This window comes from Osmerus mordax, chromosome 22 (genome assembly GCF_038355195.1).
Source record: "Osmerus mordax isolate fOsmMor3 chromosome 22, fOsmMor3.pri, whole genome shotgun sequence".
NCBI classification, from domain to species: domain Eukaryota; kingdom Metazoa; phylum Chordata; class Actinopteri; order Osmeriformes; family Osmeridae; genus Osmerus; species Osmerus mordax.
In genome coordinates this window covers 6,544,866-6,571,225 of record NC_090071.1, presented here as the reverse complement: position 1 = coordinate 6,571,225, position 26,360 = coordinate 6,544,866, and the positions used below count along the sequence as shown (strand labels likewise).

Below are 26,360 nucleotides of genomic sequence, written 5' to 3'. Positions count from 1 at the left end.
CCCTCTGAAAGAAAGAAACTGCCAAAAACTGTTTCCCCAAACCTCAAAAAGACTGTATAGTATAATTCAATGGTAATAGTCCACTAAATGTGTAAATCACACAAATACCTGTCAACCTAAGGGGACAATGCAAATGAATAAACTAGTCAAACCCATTTCTGTTATTAAAATAAATATTACGTCTACGACAAAAGCGTTTCAAACGCAAAAGGTATGAGGCAGTATTGGTGGCCTGAGCTGTCACCTAGGCTAAGCACACAGCCACACAGATTCGTCTCCAGCTTTTATAGGGGAAGCTTGAGCAAATCAGAGACCGTCTATTTGAGTTTTTGGTCATGTGGTCAGTCCATTGGTCATTCAACTAGATGCAAAACCTGTTTAAAAAAGTATTGTGCAAGACATCAAACAACACTAACATTCTGAAACTATGTATACTGGTAACCCAGGTCTGTCTGTTATACATGTCAGTATAACAACAAAAGCAGTGTGTAAGAGCTACATGAACCCTGCAGAGCTCAAATTCAAGAACAAAATTAAATGATAATTATAAATCTCAAAACAAATTTATTGGCAGCATCTTGTACAATCATATTGCTTTACAGTTCTAAATTCCCCAGAAATTAAGTACTAAATTAAAACTAAGCTAACAAACAAACAATCATATTTAGCATAAAGCCAACAAACAATGAGTGCATTTGGTAAATAAAGGGGTAAATGAACCGTAAGAAATTATCTTGAAGTATTTACAGCCGGAGATCATCATCACACACCCTGTTTTAACATCAACTCTAAAGCAATCCTACGCACTATGAACAAAAACTAAAACTAGTATTATGTGAACACAAACATAAATCACAACCATGTCTCAGTAGAAATGGCCTTTTGCCAAATTCTGTTTCATGTGCGTAAACTATCTTTTTCCACACTATCAAGTGGCAGGCACCAAAATGACAAGTCTACCTATCCAATTCATGCATTGAGACACTTTTCATAATTCATACTTAACATAAAATAGTACAGAAATCCTTCCACTGACTTTGAATCCAGTTTTTATAAATATAAAAATAGGCCCTTTATATTATTTCAGGTGTCGAGTGTCATTTAACATAAGAATCGCAAATCACAGGTAAAACATCTATGGTGCACCAATGAAACAACATAAATGAACAAACTGCAGGTGGCATATTACACAATGTAATAATACCAACGATCTGCAAACAAGAGTATATTTGTCGTTACAAAAATTGCACCGTCAAATGAGAGACATATGCATACTTATTTTGTAGTAAAGAAGCCAGTAAACACAAAAGCATGCTAGTACAAAATCATGTAAATTATTTCAAAACGTTCTGCGATAAACATCAATGGGGTTTACACAGTTAAAGAAATATCATAAAGTAAAGTAATGTAACATTTTCCAAACATTAGGCTAACACAAAATTAAAAAATAAAATAAAAATTGTCACTGAAACCATAAATAGTCAACGTTGGTTTGTAGAATCGGAAGCTGCAGTTCCTCAGTGCCAACTAAAGGCAAATTAGGACGATGCCCTCAGCAAGTTGCTAAGAACTGTAAAAACAGAGACACAGTTAAGTAGCTGGTTGCTGCAGTAACATGACAACAACACAATTTGAGTAGTAATATTTAAGTTACAGATGCATGGATTTGTCTGGCCTACCTTGAGGTTCAGACTGAGCTCCTTGATGGGTCTTGCCACGCTCTGGGTCTTCACCTGGGAGGAGAAAAAAGTGTATCGCAAATGTATTGTTACAACAGGCTATAGCATGTAGAGAAGAGTTTAAGGAAGATTTAAAAATACTCACCTCCCTGAACTTTGAAACACAGTTTCTTCTTCTGGTAGGCAAAGTAGCTAGACGCTGCTCCAAGAAGAGCCATTCCTATTGCACTCGCTATGCCTGCAATCTGACCCGGAGCAGCTTCTATATCAGAAGAAGAAGAACTGCTTATTTGGTCAGGGATAACTTGCAAAATACCTCCACAAGGTGGCAGTCAACCTTTGTTTCAAATGGCAAATAATGCTGTCTTGAATTATGCAGAGAGGAACATGTATTTTAGAGTTGTTCTTTAAAACATCTGCAGATTACTTGCGACAACTGGTAACAATTTCCACATATATATATATATATTTTTTTTTTTAAAGGTCAAACCAAACCTCAGTGTTCCACTAGCCTTTGTTAAAACAGACAACACCCTAGCCCAAGGCCACAACACAATGCAGTCATGCACAAGGGGATCACAGTGAGCAAACACTTTTTGCAGGATTGAACACAGTCTCCTTACAAAAGAAAACAGTACTTTCAAAGTGGGAAACCATTTTGAAAACGTGGTGAGTCACAGGGCAGTGTCCTGTGATGGGAGCGCTATGCAAAAACAAGGCGTTGCCTGGAAAAATCCCTCGTAACTTACTACTGCTATAGAAAGCTTTAGGCTAACTTCATAAGTCAGATAACTTTCTCACACAGGCATGCAACATTCTCAAAGTGCCAAGCATAGGATCTGCTAATCACCGCCCAGTGTGTGCTTTGTACACATAATCCACTGAGAAAACGATAAATCAAAACACAGGGCAGTCTGAACGTTTAACAGGTTTTATTAAGACCAAAAGAACAACACACAACGACAACCCAGGCTCATTCAAGTTCTCAAACACAAGCAACCCCTCTTCTAAAACCAATCTAATACCAACCACACCAAATTGTGTTTTGGAAAAAAGCATACAGAAAGGTATCCTGGTAAAATTATACAGACTGGCAAGCAAGACAAATGTATTCACCACCACAAACATATTTCTCTATTATCAATAACAACAACACAATATACTGAACATGAAACAACTCCATAAGGCAAACTATAGTCCAGTTTGGCAGATAGGGTTACCCCAAATGATTCAAGGAGCTTAAAGCTAGCACCACGTGGAGAACGTCAAGGTGTGTTCTGCACTTGTCAAAACGTGTCAAATCCTTCACCTGTGTTTGGACTTCATGTAACGTGAGGAATGTCTGCAGACCAGAGCTGACAGGGGGAAGGGCTGCTGTAGCTTCAGAGTGAGAATTAACAGCAGCTATGGTAGGGAAAGGGATGTTTTTTCAGATCAAAATGAACCCAAGGGCCTTCTTAGCTGTCCAACATTTCTGTCACTTCAGCTGGTCTATCTTCAAGCATTTCATATTTAAAAGGCTTGTGTTAACACCATTGTGAAACAGTATCTTAATATTTGTCTGTATTTGGCAGACATTTATGTTTCCTTCAGTATCAAAATGGAATGTTGAGGCATATTATTTACAACTTCAGCAGACATGGGCAATTATGTATTGTATGCCTTCAGTGAAAATAGTAGTCATCACTGGATCATGAACAACTACAGTGTGTAGAATAGTGAAGACAATAAAAAAACGTTTTAAAAAGTTTGACATTTGACTGACAGCAGTCAGCTTGACCTTGTACGAGTACTTTGGAGCAATTTATCTCTTTACTCCCAACCCTGCTTCACTGATATTTTAAATAATGGCTCATAAATGGTTCTAACAACCATTGACCGAACACATGTTCAGGTGTAATCAATCACATGTGATAAACATGTATGATAAAAAATCACATAAAAAAGAAAAAAGGAAGGGTGGGGTGTTGACGGGTGACTCACCCAGTCCATCAAGAGAAAACAAACCCTTTTCCATATCTGACAGAAGTCATTATTATAACAGAAGAACGCACAGTTGTACAGTTTGTTCTGGGTTTCAAAAGAAACTCAAAAGCCTAGATCCCAAGAAAACTATACACCCTACACAGTCCTACCCAAGGAGCAAACAGAAAAGGCCAGGGCTTCCAGAGAGCCATCAAGACTCACTGGCCCACTTCAAACAGTTCATTGGCTCTCTCTAACAGGGGTTTCACTACACGTTTCAAGTTGTTTATCCAAACTTGGACCTCCGCTGGCATGTTAGCATCTAGAAGCTTCAGGAACTGGCCCCACAGATGATCTAGATCTGCAATGACACACAATTACAGCTAGATTTTAGGACAGCCCACTAAAGCCAGTCAGAGTTCAAATCCATATGCAAACCAATGCCATTTCCCAAAGAGTCCATATCGAGCCATTTGTCTAATTTCTTCATAAAGATAGTCCTATTTAGCCTCTTTGCTCATCATCAGACCAAAAACCTAAAGGATGCTAACCAAACTAACTTATAATATCAACAACAACAAAAAATGTAACAAACTTAAGCAGAATAGGCCTGGATGATACAAACCCAAAGCTCATCAGCTTAATGTGACATATTTTCCAACCATTCTGTCTTTTTATGGTTTAATGGCAGAACAGTCAACAATGGGGTCTTTTTATGATCATAGCAAATCACCAGGTTTAGATTGTAGAATGCTGTATAAGGAGCCCAATTAATACACCAATATCACCAGACAGAAAGCACTGAAGTCACAACCACAATGAATATCTTTAGAACAAAGCGCACAGGATAGGAAAGATGACTGACACCATTGGCACAGAACGTTATCTAGGAAGGGCTAGGCCATGTTACACAATGTCTGCAGTGTCCCTGGTAGCTACTTTCAGATGTCAGAGTTGAACTTAATTTAGCATGTTTTATGTTATTCCAGTTACTTTTGCCCCCAAAGTTTCTAGTTCCAGTTAATTGGCTAGATTCAGTTTTAGTAAATGATTTTAAAAAACAAATGTCAACTGAAACAACTGATACACATATAGTAGCACTCAGTGTTCTGCCCTTTGATATTATGGCTATAACGGGAGCAGTATTAAAAACAAAGGAAAGGATGAGACAGAACCAGTGCAAGAATGCCCTTCAACAGAACAGTAGAGAAAATGACTGAATTTACCTTGAGGTTGATCTGCACCACCTCCTGCAAAATCAGATAGACATCCTTGTACATTATTTACAACAACTGACTGTACATCTCATCAACAGTACCTAGTTTCTATTATAAATCAAACAAATGTATAATTTCATAAACAGTTACCCTGGTTGGAGCCAGGGTCACTGGCACGTCCTGAAATTCAAACAACACAGAGCTAAATGAGGCATTCACACTTGGAGTCAGTTAAATCTCATTTTTGTTGACTTCCATTCTTTGTGGATGGAGATGCATGCTGTGTAATATTCTGCACATGTTGTGGAGATACAGTCAAGAGCAATGCTAACTAATTAGTCAGTGAAATCTTGCACCAAATCTTATAATAAAAAGGGCCTTTAGGGGCTGAACGATTCCTAGTTACTGTGATGACAGGTTAGTGAAGTTCAGCCTCCACACTCTTTAGAGAATCATGCAGAATCAAATTGGACTACCAGGCATATGGGAACAATTAAATTGGGAACATTTTTTCATTCCCATTTTCCTTTGTGAAGCCCAAGTAATTACTTCCATACTCTTCCAGTTTCAGTGAGTAAGAGAAAGAAATACTCGGGTTTCAATGGAGAATAGCTGTGTTTTCATTCTCTGGTGTAAAATAAATTAACCGAACAGTAATTACTTTTCAATAGTAACACCACGATGGTTCTCTTTCCAATTAGAAATTGGAATTGTCACATACCTGAACAGAGACTACACAGCAATTAAAGGTGATACTGATGGTCCAAATCAATCAAGTCCATTTTTTTTGTTTTTTTTTATGACTCCCCTTAATCCCTCAGCCACTTTTTGTGAAGTTTTGTAATTGGATGTGATGTAATGCACATGCACATCCTAGGAGCAGTTCGCTCATGTGTTGCTCTGTGAAAGGGAAATTGAGATGCTTGTGGTAATTGTCATCAATAAAAAGGTCTTACCTCCCGGTTTGCCTCCATCAGGCTTGTACTCATTATCATTGCCTATGTCAAAAAGGTCCCCGTCATCAAAGGAGCCCCCTCCTAGAAGATCCGTTGAGTCATGTTGATGGGATGGATAGGGTATGATCATTCATTAACCAATCAACCAAGGACCAATGGTTTGATTATTATCTGAAAACTGTGACTTACCAGTGCCTCCATTTTTAGGTGGAACAACAGCAGGTTTGTCAGGCTTTGGGTCTATGGATGATAGTTACTTCAGTATCCTGATATTTCACTACAAGCTAGTAATCACAGACTCAACCGACGGGTAAGAAGCACAAGAAGGATTCAAATCACAATCACAAATATTTCAGATTCATGAAAGCCGCCACCAAGTATTCCTCATAATGATGCCAGGATACAACAGAGTGAAGCCATGAGCCAAACCACCAAGAACCATGAACCCTGAACCCTGGAGGATCTCCTCACTAGGTCACCTGTCACCAGCAAAGACTTTACCTGGACCAAGAGCATCCTCTAGATCAAAGCCATCAATTCCACCTAAGAATGAACAATTTCACAGGGGAGAAAGGGGCTGTATGATTTCATCACACTTCTTTGTTCTTCCTATCCAAGCTCATCACTGGCATTCAATATTGTAGTCTTACAATAGAAATCTGACTCATGTACTGATGGGATTTTGATCATTTGAGTTAAGATCAAATTTTAGAGGGGTTATGATCTTACTACAAAAGGTATAGAACTGAAGTATGGCTCAGCTACGGTCCATGTTTGTGTACGAGTCATTTTTTTCTATTTGTATTTTGATCGTACTAGACACAAAAATAATTGTTCTCCGGTCGCTGTTCATGAGCGCATGCTTTACGTACCTCCAGACGGTTTCTTTGGATCTGGTTTTTTCGGCTCTACAGTTGCAGGTTTAGATTAAGATTGGAATGTTTAGTGAAAGATGTGATACAGTCAGACAACACACATGTTAATCATACTAGACATTCTAAAGTAAAGTACCAACAAAATTTTAATAATTCTATGAATACAACATTATTTAACCATGCAAGATCACTGCGAGTGTTAGTCAGCAAAAATATTCAGTACAAAATTAAAATTAATAAAATACAAATGTGTGTAAGGTGTTACCATTGTCAAAGGCGTCCAAAATATTGAAGTCGTCTAAAATGAAAAAGCATTTTAGTAATGGTACTTAAAGTGAAAACCCCAGTGACTGTATATAGATACAGTATCTCCAGACCATGGACGCATACACTTACCACCTCCAGCTCCACCATCCTTAGGGGGTGGGGCCACTGGTTTCTTTGTCACAGTGTCTAAAAGGAGAACATTTAAAAACTCAAGCCCAATCATTGCCTTGTTCTCTGTCTTCTCTTTCTATGATTGAGCAAAAAAAAATCTGACATGTAATACAAAGTCATTCAAGAAACAGGAAGGTCAAGGTTAGACCTAAATGTACTAATTTGCTGCTTTACCTGGGCCAAATGCATCGAGAAGATCAAAGCCATCTGGAAAAAATAAAAAATAAATATCATTTGTGTATTTGACAAGATGTATCAAGTGTTTCATGCTTTCGATGTAAACAGTAGAACTTATCTTAATATAGTAGGCCAGTATTAATACTGTCTCTGAGGAGTAACAAATAAGGATAACACAATGTGTGGGCAAACAAATGGCGTTACGAGTCCTATGTTCTTTAGTGTAACAGGGAGCTTCTTTATATCAGTGGTAACATAGCATTGACAGTCCCATACCAGTATCTTTGGGCTTTGCTGGAGTAGGAGCTGGATCTGGATCTAAGGAAAACAGACAAAGCTTACGGTCATTCACCATCTGTAACCAATAAAACGCAAACATAATGAAACCTTTCCTGTGATCCATGACTAATAATTTCTGAAGCAACTACTTTGAGCAACAAGGCAGGATGCACCCATAAACAAATCACAACACATGTAACCAAAACAGACACACAAAGTATGATCTAGCAACTCACCACCCAAAGCATCCAACAGATTAAAGTCTGGAAGAAAAGGAGCATCATTAATACCAGGTAAAAAAAGAAAATATCTGTTGCTATTTTGCCTGAAATTATCTGTCATGAAATGATTGAATCACATGACGACCACAGATTAACAGTTAACTTAAATTGTATAGATCCTGTTGATTTTGCCATTTGTCTTGGAAAGTCAGCAGCACCACTGCCGACCTTTAACTGAAATTCAACTACATTTTGTGCCATACATCTGAATAGCATGCAGTACAGTGGCTTTGGATTAACCAGGGTCATTGCCCCCCCAAAAATAATTTTGTTAAAGTATAAATAAAAAATACTGGCATTGGCTATAAATTAAATATCAAGATGGCTACACTTTCCTGCAGAATATGCAGGTCTGCTCTTATTTTGACTCTCATACATGCTTTGTAAATGTGTGCCCCCCTTGTGAAAAAAATGCCCCCCCATTTAATTCGTTCTGGAGCCAAGTCTGGGATTAACCCATCTGCTAATTTATTAAAAATACAGCCTGTGTTTGGACTTTGCATGAGGTCTCAGTGTTTGTTGTGATGTGCAATGTCTACTGTTACTATGGAGAGTTTGGGTAAGGAAGGTTAGAAAAATGCCATGCCAACTGTTATTACAACTTGGGGTTGAATGAGTCATGTTGAAACTGAAGCACTGCCTCTTGTGGGTTTAACAACAGTCCTTCCTCTCTGACTAAAGGAAGTGATTCAGAACATCTGATAAAGAACCAAGCATAGCTAGAAAAGATGAAACAGAGGTCTAGTGAACCTCATAAAATAATAGCCTATTACACATTTAAAAAGGGCAATGAATGTTGTTGTTATATCTCATGGAGTTACACTCCATCTGCAGCTAAGGGGTATTTAAATGCTGACGGACTTATTCCAATATGAACGCATTGGGGCAAAGTTCTGATATTAAACGCGGTTTCATCTGTTGGGTCTGCGGTTTGAATCTATGTATCACATGACATCACTGAGACTGGTTCTGGGTAGCATGCCTGTGGTCAGCTCTACCCAATGCTGTCGCACGAAGGCCAGAAGACAGCCAGTCACAAAACGGAAAATATTTTTAGAATGCAATTTGCGACTTGACCCAGAAGACACTGAAGTTAAAGAGGTATTAAGAACATGTTGAATTTAAGGGTGCATATGAGCAACACAGATGTCGGCATGAACCTTTAATGTTATCAAACAGAGAATTAGCCTATGCATCATCTTTAAAATAGTTAGTAAGAAACACGTAAATACTGGGGTTTCACATTTTTGGAATATGAACACACCCTTGAGACTTTCCAAATCCTAACTACGATTGGTTTAACTAATTTGAGACTATCTGCCTGTTGTTTAAATATAGTTATACTACTGTAGCCAAGTAGGCTATGTGTACATGTTGGTTACTTTTAAAATGTATGAGGATACATAAGGAAGTAGAACGAACAGATCTGTTTAAATTAACTTATTATATGAATCTGTGGGTCTTTTGGTTTAGCACCTTAGAAGGCACGGTAAAACAAGACATGGCGAATGGACCTGTGGGGTCTTTAAAATTACAAAATGATCACTTCATCGTTAACAACAGCGCCACGCTCGATATGTTTACAAATATTCTTACAAAAGTCTTACCTTCTGTATGTGTCCCAATAATAAGACTTACAAGCAGTGCAATCCTTAAGCAAAACGTCATGTCGACTGAAGGCTGCAGAAAAGTTACATAAAACTTCAGTGTTAAAGGCTGCTGTTGTAAATTGTTTTTGCTCGAATTGTTTTCCTTTGATTAAGTCATTCGCTCAAATGTTTACAAGAAAAGAAAAGTTTCCGGGGGTCAAGATCTGTAGACTGCTGCTCACATGCACAGTCCTTAACTTTCCTCAACCTTGCCGTAGTCAACTTAGTTTCCACTAGGCCGGGAGACACTGTGGGTGTGGCAATGTGGTAGTTCATAAAGGCGTGGTTGCTGAAGCCCCGTGTTTGTCGTCGAACCAATTAAAAAAGGTAGACAATCCCATTGAACAGATCAGTCAAGTGAACTTTCAACCCGATACATCACGGCAAAACGATCCCATACAACATGAATGAGAAAACCTCATCCTAATTTTGCATTGTTATTAAAAAATATATGACGTTGTGTTTGTGTCAGTGTTTTCAGCCTGTAAATAGAACAATTGTGTAGATGTAGTTGTTGTGAGATTATAAAACGATGGGACATGGTTCATGTGCAATTATCTTTATATATGTAGACCAATGTGTGTGCGTCGTAGACTAAAGTTGGGACCGAGCACGGTTCTCAGTGTGGGACGCGCGTGCCATCTAGCGAAAAATAGGCCCAACGATGATCTGGAAAATACATTCCATGTCCAAATGCTCACAAGTCAGCGGTGACACTTTGGTCTCGATGGAATAGTGATTTATATTCAGATTAGTGCCATATGTTGACGTGGAGGTCACTCAACATTGCAGTAGAAACTGGGAATTGGGAATCAATTTGCGAGTTTGTTGAAACAAATCGTTCTTTTTAAAACACTTCGCCCTTGTGGGATCGTGGTTTTGAAGGGTTTAATGTGTTTAGATAAGAGAGGGGACTGAAAACCAGCTGCCTGAGTGTACGCCAGTCATTCCTTCAAAGTTGACACGCACCAATGCAGATACCGAAGACCAGGTCTGTTGGAGAGCAGAGCGTGTCCATCACTTCATTCATAGCCCAACAGCCACAGCAAACAGAGCCCCGCGCAGTCTTCTGCCTACTGCTGATATGCAGTCTCTGATATCACCGGTGACCAAGACGATCTTAGTGGCGTTATTCATTTTTGCTATTTTGCTCATTCTCTATGTGATACTATGGTATATATGTCGAGACGTGGATTGTGATCATGGTATTTGATTCGGATAATTGGGTGCGCTTCGTGAGACGACCAGGATACCCCGAGATTCGCTTTCACGGAGACACCAGGGTGACCCTGGTAAGTCCATCGGCGCGTCTTTGACAGATGTAACTGTGGGCACGATGTGTAGGGTGACATTAACAGATAGTTAAACCGACATTTATGTAGACTCTATTTCAGGTGCAGCCAAGATAGCTCATGTTGTCTATAGGCTACAAATTTGATTTGATATTCAACATGTTGCGCGCACAAGTCCACCCATGTTAGTTATATTTCATTTCATAACTCGTGTAGTTTTATCAATGACAACACCCAAATCGCTGAGAGTAAAGTGGGAACCAATTGGTTACCCTAGTACAGAGCATCTTTGCTTCACATTTTTCGTTTATCCAACTGAATGGGAATGTATCGCAGCCTCTCCCCTTGCAAATGGTCTCTCGTTGTGGGATAACTCGACACATTTTTTTTTCTTTGTTCCAAATCAAGTTTTTAACTGGATTGTTGATAAAGTGATGGGTGACCTTAAATAGCCTACTGCGAATCGTATAGTCAACCAGTGGTTATCCATAAAGGATAGGGCAATTTAACTAAGCATGCGTCTGGAACATGTCACACAGATGAAAACCTACATGAAATGCATGTAGGTCTACTAATAAACATTTGCTGGAGTTAGGCTACAGTTTATCTAAGATTAAATCGATGTAAATAAATGAATAAGGCCCTAATCTATGGAAATACGTTGATTTTTTTTCAACCATATTGGTGTGTTATGGCTACTTTATTTTAGCTCATGTACCTATCTAGGACCATACTTTATGTTGCGTTCCTAATTTTGTTTAAATGAGCACATGTTTTATCTTGCCTGCTGTCTTGTTTGGTGTCCCTTCAAATATAAAGGAATAGACTACATTTTCAAGTCAGATATAGGACACTTGGATTGAGAAATATAAGAAACTGGGGTTGTAATTTGCAATCAGCAAGGCTTAAATAGGCTATCAAGCTAGTATACAAATTAAGATCAATTGTGAGGAAAGTTATTGAATCAAACTTTCAATTGCTGCGAGTCTTGGTGTAAAAGTGCACCTTTATTTCCTTCAAAAAGGATAACCTTTGCGGTTTATCAGATTATTTGACAGAGTGCAGCCCTGACAGTGGAATCCCCATCAGGTAGAAATAAGCCGTTCCAGGTCACTTACCTGTTATAACACACATTTTCCAAATGCCATTGAATCAGGTAGGCCTGTTTATGTAGGCTACTCGACGTCCACGCATGAAGACAACACATTGGATACAGCCTTGGCTAGACAATTAAAAGGAGGACCATATGTCGATGCATCATGCATTTGAATAAATTATGGTCAATATTTTGATAGGCTACACATTGATGGACAGAATATCATGTCAGTCAAATTTGTATAGAAATCAAGTTTAGGGAGTTAGTTAATTGTCAGCGCACCAACATTTCTTCTCACGCAGCCAGGAACCACAAGGTTATGTTTATGTCAAATAGCTACACGTCGAAGGGATATTCCTTAGGATTTTTCTTTTAACTGTGGCAGTCATTAAGATTGGCTAGGACCACAACGGGTGAAGCAAAGACTTAAACCAAAAGTAGGCTTTATGGCCAACAGCACGATACTTTTTCAATCAAATTCTGCTAGGTCTATATAGAATATCAATTCTATATACGGTAGAATTTTTTCACAGCTCCCAGATCTAGGTCTGGTTTACACGATGACAAAGGTTGAATGTTAGAATGAAAGGTTCTTTGTTAAAATATTAGAGCTCGATGTTCTGCAATCTGCATTAGTGCCTCGCTCGTAATGCGGCTTTAGCGGAACTGTCAAGACCAAGCTTCAGACACTGTAGGAACTTGAAAGAACAAGCACCTCGGCACGGAATCTAAAAGTTGATACACAGAGAACTGGAAGAGTCGGGACGTTGCAAATGATGTGGCTACTGTCTTTCATTTTACCGATAATAAGGCTGTATTGGGTTGGAGTTCAAGTACTTTTGTATCAGCTTTTCAACAAATCGTTTGCGTTACCAGGTTAGGTTTTTCTGTTATCACTTGATTGTTGACTTATGAATGCATGCGATGTAATCTGCGGTCAATTAGCGCCTGTTGCAAATGTTCAACGTAAAATATGTCGGAAACGAAATGAAAGTATATAATGCGTTATATTTGTTGGCGTGCATTTGTTGACGCTCCTAAATTAATATATTCAAACGTCTGTTGTAGCCTACTGTTTTCTAAATTCATAGACTACTTTTAATTTACAGTTGACTCAGAAGTGATCTTATATTGTCTGATATGTTTGGGAGAATGCAATCTATGACCTTTAGCCCAGAAACTCCCTTCAGAAGAATTCCTTTCCCATGGGGATATTGTCATACCTAACAATACTGACACAATGACAGTTTTTGTGTTAGTAAATCTTTGGTTTAATCCTTGTAAGCTAGCCCCTAGTCTAATCACACTAAGAATGTTAGTGAAAGAAAGTTAAAGATAGTTTTCAAACTTGTTTTCAAGATAAACTATTTATTTGTCAAAAGCCAGCAATCACAACTCCCAGACAGTTTATGTGACATAACATTTAGTTACAACCTTTTAAGTAAGTTCAACCTTTTTTCCTCATAGCTTTATTTCACTGCCTTGTCAGGTACTCAGAGATGAGTGAACACACCTAAAAGGAACTACTTGTAAAAGGAATCAATGGAGGATAAAAGTACAGGAGCATCGTCATCTAACCTCCACCTAGTTACACATCCACGAGCCAAAAGTAAAGTCTGGAAGTATTTTGGGTTTGACACTGATTCAGATGGGTGTATATTACACTGGAAGCGGATATACTGCCGCATATGTATGACTCAAATTGCCTACTCTGGCAACACTTCCAATCTATCATACCATCTAGAGAAGAACCACCCGGAAGAATTCTGTGAGTTTGTGAAAAGCAACACAGATCAAATGCGAGAGGCCTTTGCCACAGCCTACTCCAAGAGAAAACCTGAGGGGCCTTTTCATCAGCAGCATCCCCAGGAGACCCCCAAGCCGAACCTCGGATATGAGAACAGACGACACAGTGACTTGACCTCTGCTGTCCTCAGCTTTATCTGTGAAGGAATGTACCCTGTGTCTGTTGTCGAAGAGCCCACTTTTCAGGCCCTTTTGAAAACCACAGATCCCCGATACTCGCCACCCACTAAAAGTGACATTGCAAAGAAATTCCTCCCGCATGTGTACCAACGGAGCCGCGAGGCTGTGCTGAGTGAGCTCGCCGGCGTGGCAAACTGCGGTGTCTCCACTGACCTTTGGCAGAGCCAAACCCAGAATAGGACCTACATCTCCCTATCGATGCACTGCCTGAACCAAAACTGCTCGACGTCTGTCTTCTCTACGAGCAGCAAGTGCCTTAAAACATTTGAGGTTCAGGAGGACAACATAGCGGAAAATATAACGAGAGCGTTGTACGACGCCTTTGTTGAATGGGGGATAACTCACAAAGTCAGCGGCGTTACTACTAATGGCTCGTTAGATATAGTGAAGGCCTGCTCCCTCCTGGACCTGTCAGTGCAAATGCCCTGCTTTGGTCATACAGTTAATCGAGGAATGGCCGAAGCCTTTCAGCTTCCCCATGTGGATGGCTTTTTAGGGAAATGCAGAAAACTGGTGGATTATTTCCATCAGTCTTTAACGGCGATCTGTCTCCTTCAAGAAAAGCAAAGGCTGCACGGACTGGCCAAGTTTCAACTGGTCAACGACAGAATTCGATCTTGGATGTCTACCCTGCACATGCTGCTGCGCCTCCGAGAACAACAGCCAGCTATCACCTCGGCGCTTGTGGAGGACAGTGATAACCATCACCTGAGTTTCGAGGGCACTGAATGGAGCATGGTCGAGGGGATGATCGAAATGCTGCAGCCGTTCAAAGTTGTGGCTGATATGATGACCTCGTGTAGATATTCTTCCATCAGTATGGTGCGACCTGTACTCCACATGCTTCTTAACACCGCCCTGAAGTTGAACGATCGGGATCTGAAAGAGATCGGGATGGCTAAAGAGGTCATCTCCCGAGTGTTGTCCAGCACCTACTCACAGACGGCTGAGACGGCCACGTTTCTGAATGTGGCTGCTTTCCTGGATCCCCGTTACAAGCGGCTGCCCTTCCTCACCTTACAGGAACGCTCCCAGGTCGAGACCAAGGTCATCGAGGAGGCCAAGGCCGTGCTGGAGAAACAGAGGGCCGAGCAGCCTAGCCCCGTGGAGCGCCCGCAGTCGTCCGATGAGCCGCCGGACAAAAAGCAGGCTCTTGCAACTGCGAGTCCATGTAGGACAGCAGATAGTAACCCGCTAGCTGTGATATTCTACCAGTCAGGCACCGATGAGAACCAAGAGGAGCTGCATGCTCAGGTTGTGGAGGAACTGAGCAATTTTAAATCTCAGAGGGTTCTAGGCCTCAATGAGGACCCTCTACGATGGTGGTCCAACCATGTGGCCTTGTTCCCCACCCTGCCCAAGGTGCTCCAAAAGTACTGGTCTGTTCCTGCCACCAGTGTCCCATGTCACAGACTGTTCAGCTCCTCTGGGACAATTCTGTGCGGCAAGAGGAATCGCCTTGCCCCGGCCTTCGTAGATCAACAGGTGTTTCTGTATGAGAACTCCAGGAGCTACTATGAGGCGGAGCCTCGTGAAGATGATCAGGAAGGGTGGAGCTTCAGACTGGAACAGGAACCAATTGCATGAGCTCAGTGGTTGTTTGAGAGCGCAAACTATGCATTTTTTTTTTTTTTTTTACAGATTGTGATTCTGCATGCCAGTTGATAAAACACAAACAATTATGGAGCATACTTATGACCGAGCAAAGCTTCTATAATTTAGAAAAAAAAGTACAATAAAAGGTCTGGCTGCTGTTGTTTTATGTTCTGGATATTCACGTAGTCTAACTACTGTCTCAATCCTGATGTGTTTAGGCTTTTTTGGGCTCAGATAAACACTGCAAAATCGATAATATTATCGATTTGTCCAGATGCCAAAAGCTTATGTGTGCCAAGTGAAGTGATACAGTAGAGCCATACTATTTAATTGAATATTCTAATAAATACCGTAAAAATGTATGCTATGTCATTTGTCTACTTGTTGGTTGGTATGACATTCACAGTGTTAGAATTTATATTGGCGCTTGTGCTGTATTTAATGTAATCTAAAGCATCCTGCACAATCAGCCACGGTCAAGCAGGATGTCTGCTCTAATTTCAATCAGTCTGGCTGTGCTGGTCGTACAAGGTCATCTTATCTTATAGGCAGGAACTGTTGTTAAGCATCAAAATACACTCTCGTTGCGTGGACAATGGTTTGTCCCTGCCAGCATATTCAGCAACTCTAGGTCGATAAGGACGTATTGACCTGTGACTCAATGCAAACGTGCAATCTACCCCGCATAAATCATCCAATAGAGAGTTCTGTTAACGAGTAAATCAACGACAATTAAAGTGTGACAGGATATTTAGGCCAGGCATACATAACTTTCAGTTATTGAAATGCATTTAGGTTTTCATAGAATTTGATTAGAATACCAATAGACCAAAGGATTCTTGTCGTCATTGTGTTGCAACGCAATATGTGGACCATATCCTTTTCTCCCTCACAGTTTTGCCCAAACAAAATGGAAGGGTTGCCATAGTGACTGGGGGTGCTCGAGGAATGGGGTTTGAGACTGCAAGACACCTGGCAAGCCTTGGCATGCATGTGGTTATAGGTATTGTACAACACACCATTTGGTTGTAATACTAAAAAACCCAATCTAACACCATTTTAAGGCAGAGGTAGCAAGTACAAATCATTTTCTCTTTGCTATTGCGGTAGCCTATCCCTCATTAACACATGCTGTGACTAATAATAATATCATAAGGCAATTTCTCTCAATTGTGAGCAGGCAATGGAATACCAATCAATGATCATGTTTATCCTAAAATCTACGTGACAAAGTGTCATCCTCAGCTATCAATGCATCCCTAATGAACGGGCCCGACACTGTGCCTCACATCAGAACCCAGTCTGTGTTGCCTGCATGCAGGCTTTGTGTGTGTGTGAGGTGTGGTGGATGAGTGCCCATGGAGCCTCTCTCATTTCATTCTCCTCCAGCTGGAAATGTTGAAGAGGAAGGCCGAGCAGCAGTGAAGAGCATCCACGAGGAGGGCCACCAAGGCAAAGGTAAATTCCCAACTACCGTTCCCCGTGATGACTTCCCTTTTTGCTTATGTTTCTCTGTTGCTACGAGAATATATACAGTAGCATCCAAATAATCGATATTAGAATGTAATTTTTGGGTTCATTTTCGTTCAATCATCCGTGTTGCCTGGATTTGCACTGTAGATGAATACACACAAAACAGATGTGGATGACAGGACTATTGTGTACCCTGAGGTAGATCCCTTTGGCGTGCCATTGTCCTCCAAAGGGTTGAGAGGCATGTATGAAGTCAGCGTGAGGAGACAGTTTCGCTCCTAATTCTATCCTCGTCTTCCTCACCATCCTGTCGAGAGCAAACAAGCAAGCCTTTGTCACAGCAGTCACACAGTGAGGTGTTTGTCGAGCACAAGAGGGGAAGCCTGACATGCTCGCCAGCCAGCCTTATTGTCATGCTGATGTGATGTTGGAGGGTGTTTTGGGGGAAAAAAAGGCTTCTGATGCCCAGCAGTTCGCTCTCTCTCCTCCTCTCCTTTTCTGTCTTTCACTTACACACACACACAGAGCAGAGTGTGTGTGTGTGTGTGTGTGTGTGCGTGTGTGTGTGTGTGAGAGGGACAATAGTTCACATTGCAGAGGAGGGTTCAATCATGTCGCCCAGCGCCCTGTGAGGAGTAACGATGACAGAAGTGTAAATGAGAACTGCGCTTGTTTTAAATCAACACATTTCCTCTCGATGCCCTCGATTTACCTCTCTCCGCATACACTGTCAAGCAGTATTTAACACCTCTAACAAGTTGCCTGAAAAAGGGAAGTTAAACTGAAGAGAATTGATTCCCAACATGGCCATAATTGTCAAGATTTTCTTGGCAGGGTGCGCACACAACTGACAAAGTCTGCTCAACAGTGTTTAAAGGGTTGTTCCAGGTCAGCTGATATAATAGTCAGAAGATGTGAGCCTTATTGATGTTTTATTAACTGCCTCAGCGAGTCTTTGATTCTGCTCGTCATAAAAATATAACAATGTTGTAGAATGTTTGGTTTGTTAAACTGTTGCTCTAATGTGACACTTGGGGTACTGTTAAATAGAGCTTTTGATCTGACCTTGGTTGATCTAATTTACACAGTATAGAGGCGACAGGGAATATGTGTCTTGTCAGAGCATGTTTGGTTAATTACCAGCTAGCCACAGGGCAGGACAGTCTACAGAGACACAGACCTCAGGTTCAGACAGGCCTCCAGTTCCTTCACCTACCTATACAGGACGGTCTACTTTTAGGGTTCTGTGATGGTCGTATCCAATGTGATCACGTTACTGTTTGGAAAGGGACAGAAGCTGAGACGGCTTTATCACCCCGTGTTCGTCATGCCCCTCCCTTGGCCGGACAGATGATGATGAATCTCAGCCCTTTAGCCTCTGCAGATTTACTAGCTCATCGCCACCTTCTCCTGAGGAACATCCATCTCTGTGGGACAGACGGGCAGCCTGGCTCCAGTCCTGACGGCTCACTGTAGCATCAACTGACCAGAGATCGGCATTCAGAGAGATGACAGAATCTCAAGAGATTACTTTTGAATGAGATGTCTGTGTTTCATATCCAGATGGCATCATGCCAACCGTGGCGTTTTCACCCAGCTGCCTCTTTGGCACCGACGCTCCTCACCCCTCATAATAGATGGCTTTCCCTGGCACTGATGCAGGGCTTTGGCACCAGAGACAAGATGGAGGAATAATTACAGGTCCACAAATATTCCTCCCATTATAGCTTTGCTATGTTGGTAAATATGCATCACTACGGATGTTTCAGCCCGTAGTTGAGCAAATGCTTTTACCTGACATTCTCACTGACTTCATTTAGTGAACAAATAATCCTAAAAAGGGTACATCAAAGCTTAAAGGTGAGCAACATCATTGCTGTAGCTTACCCCCAGAAATCAAGGTTCAACAGCAGCCTCTCATCAGCCTCAAACCATATGATTTACCAAACAGTGTGTCTAAATGTTAGACTCTTTAGGTGACCTTATCAACCTACTGTATCGGCCCAAAGCTTGTTTTGCTGTCTCCCTCTAAAGATACGAGATCATTAAAACTCTGTTGTCTGTGACTCATCAGATCATTATATGGAGTCTGTTTGGCTCTCTGCTGTTACTGCAGCTGGGCTGCAACCTGGTGTCAGATCCGAGTGAATATACTGAACTACAGCCAAAGCCCATTGAACTGTGGTGCATTCTGTTGGTAGAGAAAGAAAATAGTTTTCTACAGTCATGTTGTGGATTGCTTGGAGTCCCTACGGCTCTTGACACCCTGCTTGCTCTCAGTGGGAGAGTCTCGGGATTAGTGTAATGTCGAGTCATTTGTGTAATTGTGGGACAGTAATTGGTTTAATTATGTGCTTCAACACTCGGTTCAGTAAAGTAACAAGCTGTGGCAAGTGTTGCAGAGGGGGGGAAGACTGATTCCATACATGTAGTTCCTAACAACAGCAGGGAAGAAGTGGAAAGCTCATTTTAACAAGCGGTGAAATCATTGTTGTCTAGCTCAATCTGTTTATCTCTCAGTGGACACCCAAGCGTGACTGTCTTGTTCCTATCTCATTATACCTATGTGTTGTCCAACTTTAGTGATTTGGCCTTGCAGGCTAGAACTAAATTGTCTGTCTGTTTCATGCCAAATTGTGGCCTTGCCTTTTTATTGTTTGTTCTTTTCCTTTTGTCACACAATGCCGAGTGAAATATTTGTTATGGTAGTCTGTCATTGAACATATTTTATAGTTTCTTTTATACAACCCTTATATAATGTCTTCTGTTCACAGCGGAGTTCCTTTTCCTCGACTTGGCGTCCCTGAAGTCCATCCGCCAGTTTGTCCAGAGGTTTAAAGATCGGGGTCTACCACTTCATGTTCTTGTCAACAATGGTACACACCAGCCTCTTTATCCAAATACAGTAGTAGTCACCAACACAGTCACACTGAGATACCTGCACAGTGTCTGTTGGAGAACAACTTCGAAAATGTACCAAAAAGAGACACGAACATATACAGTAGGCCTACTGTATATTAGACTACATGGCATGCTGTTGTTGATGTATTATTTCATTCTGCACAGACAGTGATTATTTAGTTCCCAGATTCCGCCTTTTTTTTTTCTCCCTTTGAGCCTTTAAATAACACAGTGCAACACGAGTCTGTCCAAGTCGAATTCCCGAGGGTGATTTGTTCGAACTAAAGAGCTTTTTTGAGACGGGCCTCAGGACATGTGCATGCCGTCAGGAAAAGTCAGGTTGTCTTTCTTATGCAAAGGGTGAATTCATAATTCACTGTTCAGCTCCACAGCAAGCACCCGTCACACTTAGCTGATGGATGGGGAAGGACGCAACATTTGTGCCACCCCATTAAGAGAGTAATGATATAGAAAGGTCATCAACTGCCCCCACTATAACTCCCAGCATTCACTGCTAGAGAAGTTGTTGCCTGGTATTTTTCTGTCTTATATAAGACATCCAGACATTGACATATTTAATATTTTCTCAACAGATTGAATGAACCAGTGGGCAAAATGCTTGTTGTACTTTGTTTCAGCGGGCATCATGCTTGTTCCGGAACGAAAAACAGAGGATGGGTTTGAGCTGCACTTTGGCCTCAACTACCTTGGGCATTTCCTGTTGACCAACCTTCTGCTCGACTCGCTGAAGCGGTCCGGCCGGCAAAAGGCCTGCTCCCGCATCGTCACCATGTCCTCTGCCACACATTACGCAGGCAGGCTCAACATGGAGGACCTGCAGGGCAGGTGAGGACCGCAGGCCTGAGTGTGCGTTTATGCCCTCCCAGGGTGTCAAAAAAGATGTGATTGGGGGTCTTGCATCTGTCCCTTGCCTGTAAATCTGAGCCGAGAAGTGCTTAAGTGCACACAGGGGAACAGAAGACTATAATTGAAATGCAGTGATTGTATCTAACATATTGCCTTTTGGCTGACCACTACCATTATTCATTAAATAGACTTTAAAACCACTCTTTTTTCGGCCATTATTGGCCACTGTCTCAACAGTCTGTAAGTAGTGAATTGCATGTGCCTATCTTGCTGCCACATTAGCCGGTTCATTTGTTAAGAGGAAATATATAAAGCAACAGTGCTTTTTTTCCTCAATTCCTTTACTAACCAAACTTTATATTGGTAATACTCTGGTGAGCAGTCTTTTGTTTCGGAGGCTCTTTGCTCAAGGGCAAAGTAGCAGTGTCTTTCTCCCTGGGCCTTGAGACTTGATGGATGGTATCATCATCTTGGTAAATGAGTGGAGAGAAGGTCCAGAGTGAAACGAGAACAATCTCAGTGTGTAATGTAAAGAGAAAAAAAAACTACATTATGGTATTTCATGGTCTGTTAGACTTGAAAGTGATAATGCACACGTGAACAGACCTTGAACGCAGGCCTGCATCTGCAAAGAGTCGCTTTCATTTTAAAAAACAATGTCTGAACACTGTTAGCATTGGAAATGCTGATGAAAAGCAGTTTATATTTCTGAAGGCTGTTTTGGAACACTTGGATGGGAGCCACAGTAGGTTAATGCACTCATGTTGTCACACTCAGACAAAACGTGTTGCAGTTCACGTCAAAATCAGTTCATTTTGTGTTTAAAAGCATGGTATCTATAACCTACCCGTGCCATGTCTCTGTGTTCTCCAGGTCTTGCTACTGTGCACATGGCGCCTATGCCCAGAGTAAACTTGCCCTGGTCCTCTTCACCTACCACCTGCAGGAGAAGCTCACAGCAGGAGGAGATCATGTGACTGCCAATGCTGTGGACCCAGGAATGGTGGACACTGACCTTTACCAGAACCTCTGCAGCCCAGCTCAGGCAGCAAAGAGGCCAGTGGCCAAAATGCTCTTCAGGGTACAGTTTCTAAGCACTTACTAAAAATATTCCAAAATGTGGAAGCCAGTTATTTGGATAGCCATTAATTGGAGGGAAGTGCACCAAAAATGGATACAGTTTTAGAAAAGCTGCTAAGCTTCTCTAAAGCTTCTCTCATTGTCATTCCTGGCAACTGGTTAATGCGCGTGGAAAGTTTGACCCTCATATTCCAGGATTCCTATTTTCCGTATTGCAGTGGAGGCTTTTAGAATGATTATTATTCTAATCTCAAGCTTTTGCGGTAATTCAACATTCAACATCCTCCTCACATCAAAGAGAAGTTAATAGGAGAGTAGCCTGTAGATTAATTTACGACCAGACAGGGAGAGGTTCACCGAGGAATCTTACTTTGCACCTCTTACTAGATCAAACAAAATGCTTGTTATGTGTTATTGTTTTTTATTAACTTTTTGCATGCTTGATATGATGATGCCGATATTCTTATAATAAATTATATTGTATTAGACTACCCCAGAGGGGAATATAAGCGAATGCTTTTGATTGTAAAATGAATCAGGATAAACGTCTGCTTTCAATTTCCTTGACACTAATATTCTATAAAGATAAGACACCCCGATACCAGCATTGATATAAATCACTTTTATAATTTCCTTTTAAGGCCTTTATCTGAAGGTTGAGTGGCAAATCTTTCTTCTTTATCAGTACAGACAGTGAGCGCTGTGTGTGTTTGAGAAACTAGGGCATTGTCCAAAATAAGAAGCAGAATAGCCAAGGACATTATAGTGGGGTTTTGTAAATAGTGAATTGTGGCATGGTCATTTGCATTCCCGTGGGGCACCACCCAATGTACTGCATTTGAGTTGAGTGTGAATCAAGTATTGTGTAAGCACGGCTCACCTGTGTGACTTCAAACACTCACTTGTGTCCTTCGTCCTTCTAAGCGCTTCTTTCTTTGTGCGTCCCCCACAGACACCAGCAGAGGGGGCGTCCACAGCCATCTACGCAGCCACTGCGTCTGAGCTGGAGGGGGTGGGAGGCTGCTACCTGTACAATGGGGGGAAGACCCAGTCAGCTGACATTACGTACGACGGGGAGAAGCAAGCTGAGCTGTGGAAACGGAGCTGCTCACTGGTTGGTCTTCAGCAGGCCTGAGCAACCAGGCCCCCTTGTTGACATTACCACAGGCCCCCCCCCACACACACACACACACACACACAGACTGATACTCACTCACCAGCAGGGAGCAGTTTTGCCGATCAACACCAGCCATCACTGGGACCTCAGCCTGTAATCCTACCTGAACACAGACACACACACACACACACACACAGCAACACCCACTTCACAGCATTAGCTCTGATTATCACCTCCGCTGCCATCCACTCCTCGTTCAGCCTCCGTCCCTCTCCTCCAAGCCGTCTAAACTAGTTGTGATGACAGAAGCCTTCTCAGTATGCACACAATTCGCCATGAGCCAGCACCTCTACAGCAGAGCGACAGGTGGAATTTAGGTTTTGTATCATTGTAGAAGTTCTACTAAGCTTTTTCTTCATATCTTCCTCTACTCATTGGGGAAAGACATACATTGAACATGTCAATGCCTCTGAAATAGTGCCTCGATGAGAAAAACTGGGAAAGTGATATTTGAACTGGTCAAATTTTCCACATCCATTTTCTATACTGGTTGTCACTGACAGGCCAGACTACACAAGCCTCAACGCCTCATAGCTTGGATATAAAAATTAAATGTGCTTTTATGAAGGGCTAACAATGAAATGGCAATGGACTCATAATTACTTTAGCCTTATTACAGTTACATTATTTCACTTGGCGCGTTGCAACATTTATATCTAATCCTAAATTGTCTATGCCAGAATTTATTTTCATCACAATCCTACTCTTTGACAGTAGCAATCTTTGCCTTTTTTGACTCTGTGTCCAGACGAATGCTTGCTATGAAATGTTGTTCTTACCGTGGCTCCAATATATTCTAGTGATTACAATTTTCTTGTTATAATAAAACTGCTATGTTTTTAATTTTGTCATATCCAATAGTGGCTATTCTCAACCAATAACATTCTGGATCTGAAACAATTAATGTGGGGGACTTTCCAGAAACTGAGGGGAACATGGAGAGGTTTTCTACCCTGATGGTCTCAAATCTGTGAAGCAACAGTTCAATTCACCTTAGGCAGACTAAATATGACTGCTTTGTGTTTAAGTACATGTGTGTTGTGTTCAGTTCTGTGTTTGTGTCCGTACACTTTATCAAACCAAATACTGTTCAGGCCCCCAAAAAACAGTCAATAAACACCACTGTCAATGCTTCTGAATTAGTATTAGGAATTGCACATACATGCTGGGACTGTGAAAAGGTAATAGCTCACTAAGCATCTCTTATTATGATCTTCTAATACATGCTAATATACTGTATAATGTATCTATCAAACCATTTCCAGTTAAAGTATGAGAATAAAGATGAAAGTTGCCTGGGCATCCAATATGTAAAAATGTTCAATGGAAATGTAAATCAGATGAATTGTGATTATATTTTTTGATTATATTGCACACACGCAAAACGTTTTACCACAATCACTGTGAATGAAGTTGTCCAAGTATTGTTGCTTTGTGTGTAACAATAAATTGAGTTCTGTAGGTATTTTAGTTACTAGTAGAGAACAATGCTGACCTGAATTGTCCTTGTCATGAAGAAAGATGTTCAGTTTGGACATACTACTTAACATCTACAATAAAATGAGTTACTGTTCTCATTTATTTTCCCTGCTTTCACCAGATTATCCATTAGCTATCAGTTTGTATAAACGATAAAAAATGGAAAGAAAATCGTTTTTGCAAGCTGAAATGAAGGCTGTTGAGAAAGGCTAGGTCCCTCAAACATGGACACTCACTTTCAGACCATGGACTTGTGTTGCCATGCACAAGTAATAGCTTGCCATTCATCAGCCTTTTTCAAAGCCATATATGACTAACCTATCTCTCATTCAGTTGTGTGCCACTTATATCCAGTAGTGTAGTCTAATGTCAGTCCAAGACGGTTTTGAACAGTCCTTGAGGCACAATGAATAGGCAAAGCTTCATGGAGGAAGATGGGATTCCTATGTTTTATTCATAAGTTTCACAAAAGAATCTTATCACCTTTCTGTTTCCGTATTATTGAGAGCTCTCAGAATTTTTTAGATTGTTAAGACTCTTATAGAAAGCCATACTGATTCCCATCTAAGACCAAAGTCTTATAACAGCGGTGCAGGAATTAATTACGTCTCACCAGAATCCACCCTCTCGGTGGGCCATGTCTGAAACACAATGGGTGGTGGATAAGAAGTAAATAGTAAAAAATCCAAACCCAGTGAAGTGCACAGTTGGGAGACTATCTAACTCCTGACCACGGGGAGAAATCAGATACAGTTTTTTTGTGACAATGTCTTTCCTTTACACAGAGAGACGTGAAAAAATGGTAAAGACAAAACATGCCAAGGTCTATGTGTCCAGAAACCACTGTCCACTTATACTTCAGAAGTTGGAAAAACTACAGTTGGTTGATGCATACGAGCTCGGGTGCATCCCTGCTGCCCCGTCACAGAGTGCTGCGGAGGTACTGCTGCAGAAAGCTTATCGGGTGCCTTGTCCCAGAGCTGCTCAGCTGGCTAATAGCTATATGTCATGGTCACTCAGGGTCAGTTAGTGACAGGGCATGGTTGGAACCCTTGGAGGTGTAATCTGTTTCTCCTTCTACTGCTGTAAACAGATAAGCGTGAGGGGGAATGACTGACGGGACACGAGGCATGGTGAGATGCTACTGGGGCTGACATCTGTCATGAAAATTGTATATCATGGTGCCTCTCCCTCTCTATCAATATTTTTTTCTCTATCTCTTTTTCTCTTTCTGTCTGTCAATCTTATTCTCTATCCTCTCTCTCTCTCATTCTCTGTGGATGGTTATACACTTGTTTCAAACAACACATCACCCATTATGTTTGCCTCCAGCTATCTCATGAACAGTGGCAGTGAGTTAACTTAGCCCCTGGTTACTGTGTGGTTTAGGAGCTCAAGGCCAATGGAAAATGTGATTGTTGAGAGCCTACAGTAACTCACCATGAGGGATGCAGCAGGACCCACGGGAAATACACCTTCACATGTCGGCTGAATTCATTAGGGTTAGTACGAGCTCTACAGAATGTACGCTGAAAGAATGACAAGGAATCCATCCGTGGGCTGTGACGCACCATGACTGTGAGGCGTCCCAAGGTCAAGAGCTTATTTGCACCAATTAATCATGGTCTCATCTGGTTTGTCCAATAGTATTGCCCATATGATGACCCCCCTCCTCCTCTCCGCTGTGTGTAGGAGGGGGGAAGAGCTTCCAGCACCAACTCTATTGAGCTTCGAGCACTGACCTCTGCTTCCTACTGTGTGTGAAGCAAGTATGCTTCACAGGAATTATGCTTTTCTGGGTATAACAAGGATGTGACAAAACAGCGACATTTAGTTTAACTGCGTGAGACAGAAAGAGAGAGAAACAAATAGACAGAGAGTAAGACAAAGACAGAGC

At 41.3% G+C, this 26,360-nt stretch overlaps 3 protein-coding genes across 8 annotated transcripts; 2 read left to right on the top strand and 1 right to left on the bottom strand.

The window, feature by feature from the left end:
* Positions 1 to 544: 544 nt before the first annotated feature.
* cd99 (CD99 molecule) lies at positions 545 to 9,754 on the bottom strand. Of its 6 annotated transcripts, XM_067260244.1 has the most exons (16): positions 9,699 to 9,728; positions 9,475 to 9,547; positions 7,823 to 7,849; positions 7,584 to 7,625; positions 7,305 to 7,337; positions 7,089 to 7,145; positions 6,958 to 6,990; positions 6,690 to 6,725; positions 6,319 to 6,360; positions 6,007 to 6,057; positions 5,818 to 5,898; positions 5,012 to 5,041; positions 4,871 to 4,894; positions 1,825 to 1,941; positions 1,680 to 1,733; positions 545 to 1,570 (listed from the first exon to the last, which is right to left on the bottom strand). In XM_067260244.1, exons 2-16 carry the CDS (start codon positions 9,533 to 9,535, stop codon positions 1,539 to 1,541), a joined length of 720 nt encoding a protein of 239 aa, XP_067116345.1. In that variant the 5' UTR covers positions 9,536 to 9,547; positions 9,699 to 9,728; the 3' UTR covers positions 545 to 1,538. The 6 variants fall into 6 exon arrangements, with proteins under 6 accessions (XP_067116345.1, XP_067116344.1, XP_067116346.1 ...); XM_067260243.1 differs by having other exon boundaries at positions 9,475 to 9,754; XM_067260245.1 differs by lacking the exon at positions 5,012 to 5,041 and having other exon boundaries at positions 9,475 to 9,754.
* Positions 9,755 to 12,651: 2,897 nt separating this feature from the next.
* dhrsx (dehydrogenase/reductase (SDR family) X-linked) lies at positions 12,652 to 24,543 on the top strand. Its single transcript, XM_067259981.1, has 7 exons — positions 12,652 to 12,780; positions 16,382 to 16,489; positions 16,876 to 16,944; positions 19,734 to 19,835; positions 20,499 to 20,706; positions 21,601 to 21,808; positions 22,760 to 24,543. Exons 1-7 carry the CDS (start codon positions 12,678 to 12,680, stop codon positions 22,940 to 22,942), a joined length of 981 nt encoding a protein of 326 aa, XP_067116082.1. The 5' UTR covers positions 12,652 to 12,677; the 3' UTR covers positions 22,943 to 24,543.
* On the top strand, positions 13,440 to 15,831 carry LOC136965768 (E3 SUMO-protein ligase ZBED1-like). The gene has a single exon (XM_067259980.1). It carries the CDS (start codon positions 13,447 to 13,449, stop codon positions 15,475 to 15,477), a length of 2,031 nt encoding a protein of 676 aa, XP_067116081.1. The 5' UTR covers positions 13,440 to 13,446; the 3' UTR covers positions 15,478 to 15,831.
* Positions 24,544 to 26,360: the final 1,817 nt, after the last annotated feature.

Coding starts and splice junctions, on each gene's coding strand:
- cd99 (XM_067260243.1), bottom strand. CDS start 9,535: ATGACGTTTTGCTTAAGGATTGCACTGCTTGTAAGTCTTATTATTGGG. Junction 5,899..6,006: donor ACCTAAAAATGGAGGCACTG/GTAAGTCACAGT, acceptor CGGATCTTCTAG/GAGGGGGCTCCTTTGATGAC. Junction 1,571..1,679: donor AGCTCAGTCTGAACCTCAAG/GTAGGCCAGACA, acceptor CTGTTTTTACAG/TTCTTAGCAACTTGCTGAGG.
- dhrsx (XM_067259981.1), top strand. CDS start 12,678: ATGATGTGGCTACTGTCTTTCATTTTACCGATAATAAGGCTGTATTGG. Junction 12,781..16,381: donor CAAATCGTTTGCGTTACCAG/GTTAGGTTTTTC, acceptor TCTCCCTCACAG/TTTTGCCCAAACAAAATGGA. Junction 16,490..16,875: donor TGGCATGCATGTGGTTATAG/GTATTGTACAAC, acceptor ATTCTCCTCCAG/CTGGAAATGTTGAAGAGGAA.
- LOC136965768 (XM_067259980.1), top strand. CDS start 13,447: ATGGAGGATAAAAGTACAGGAGCATCGTCATCTAACCTCCACCTAGTT.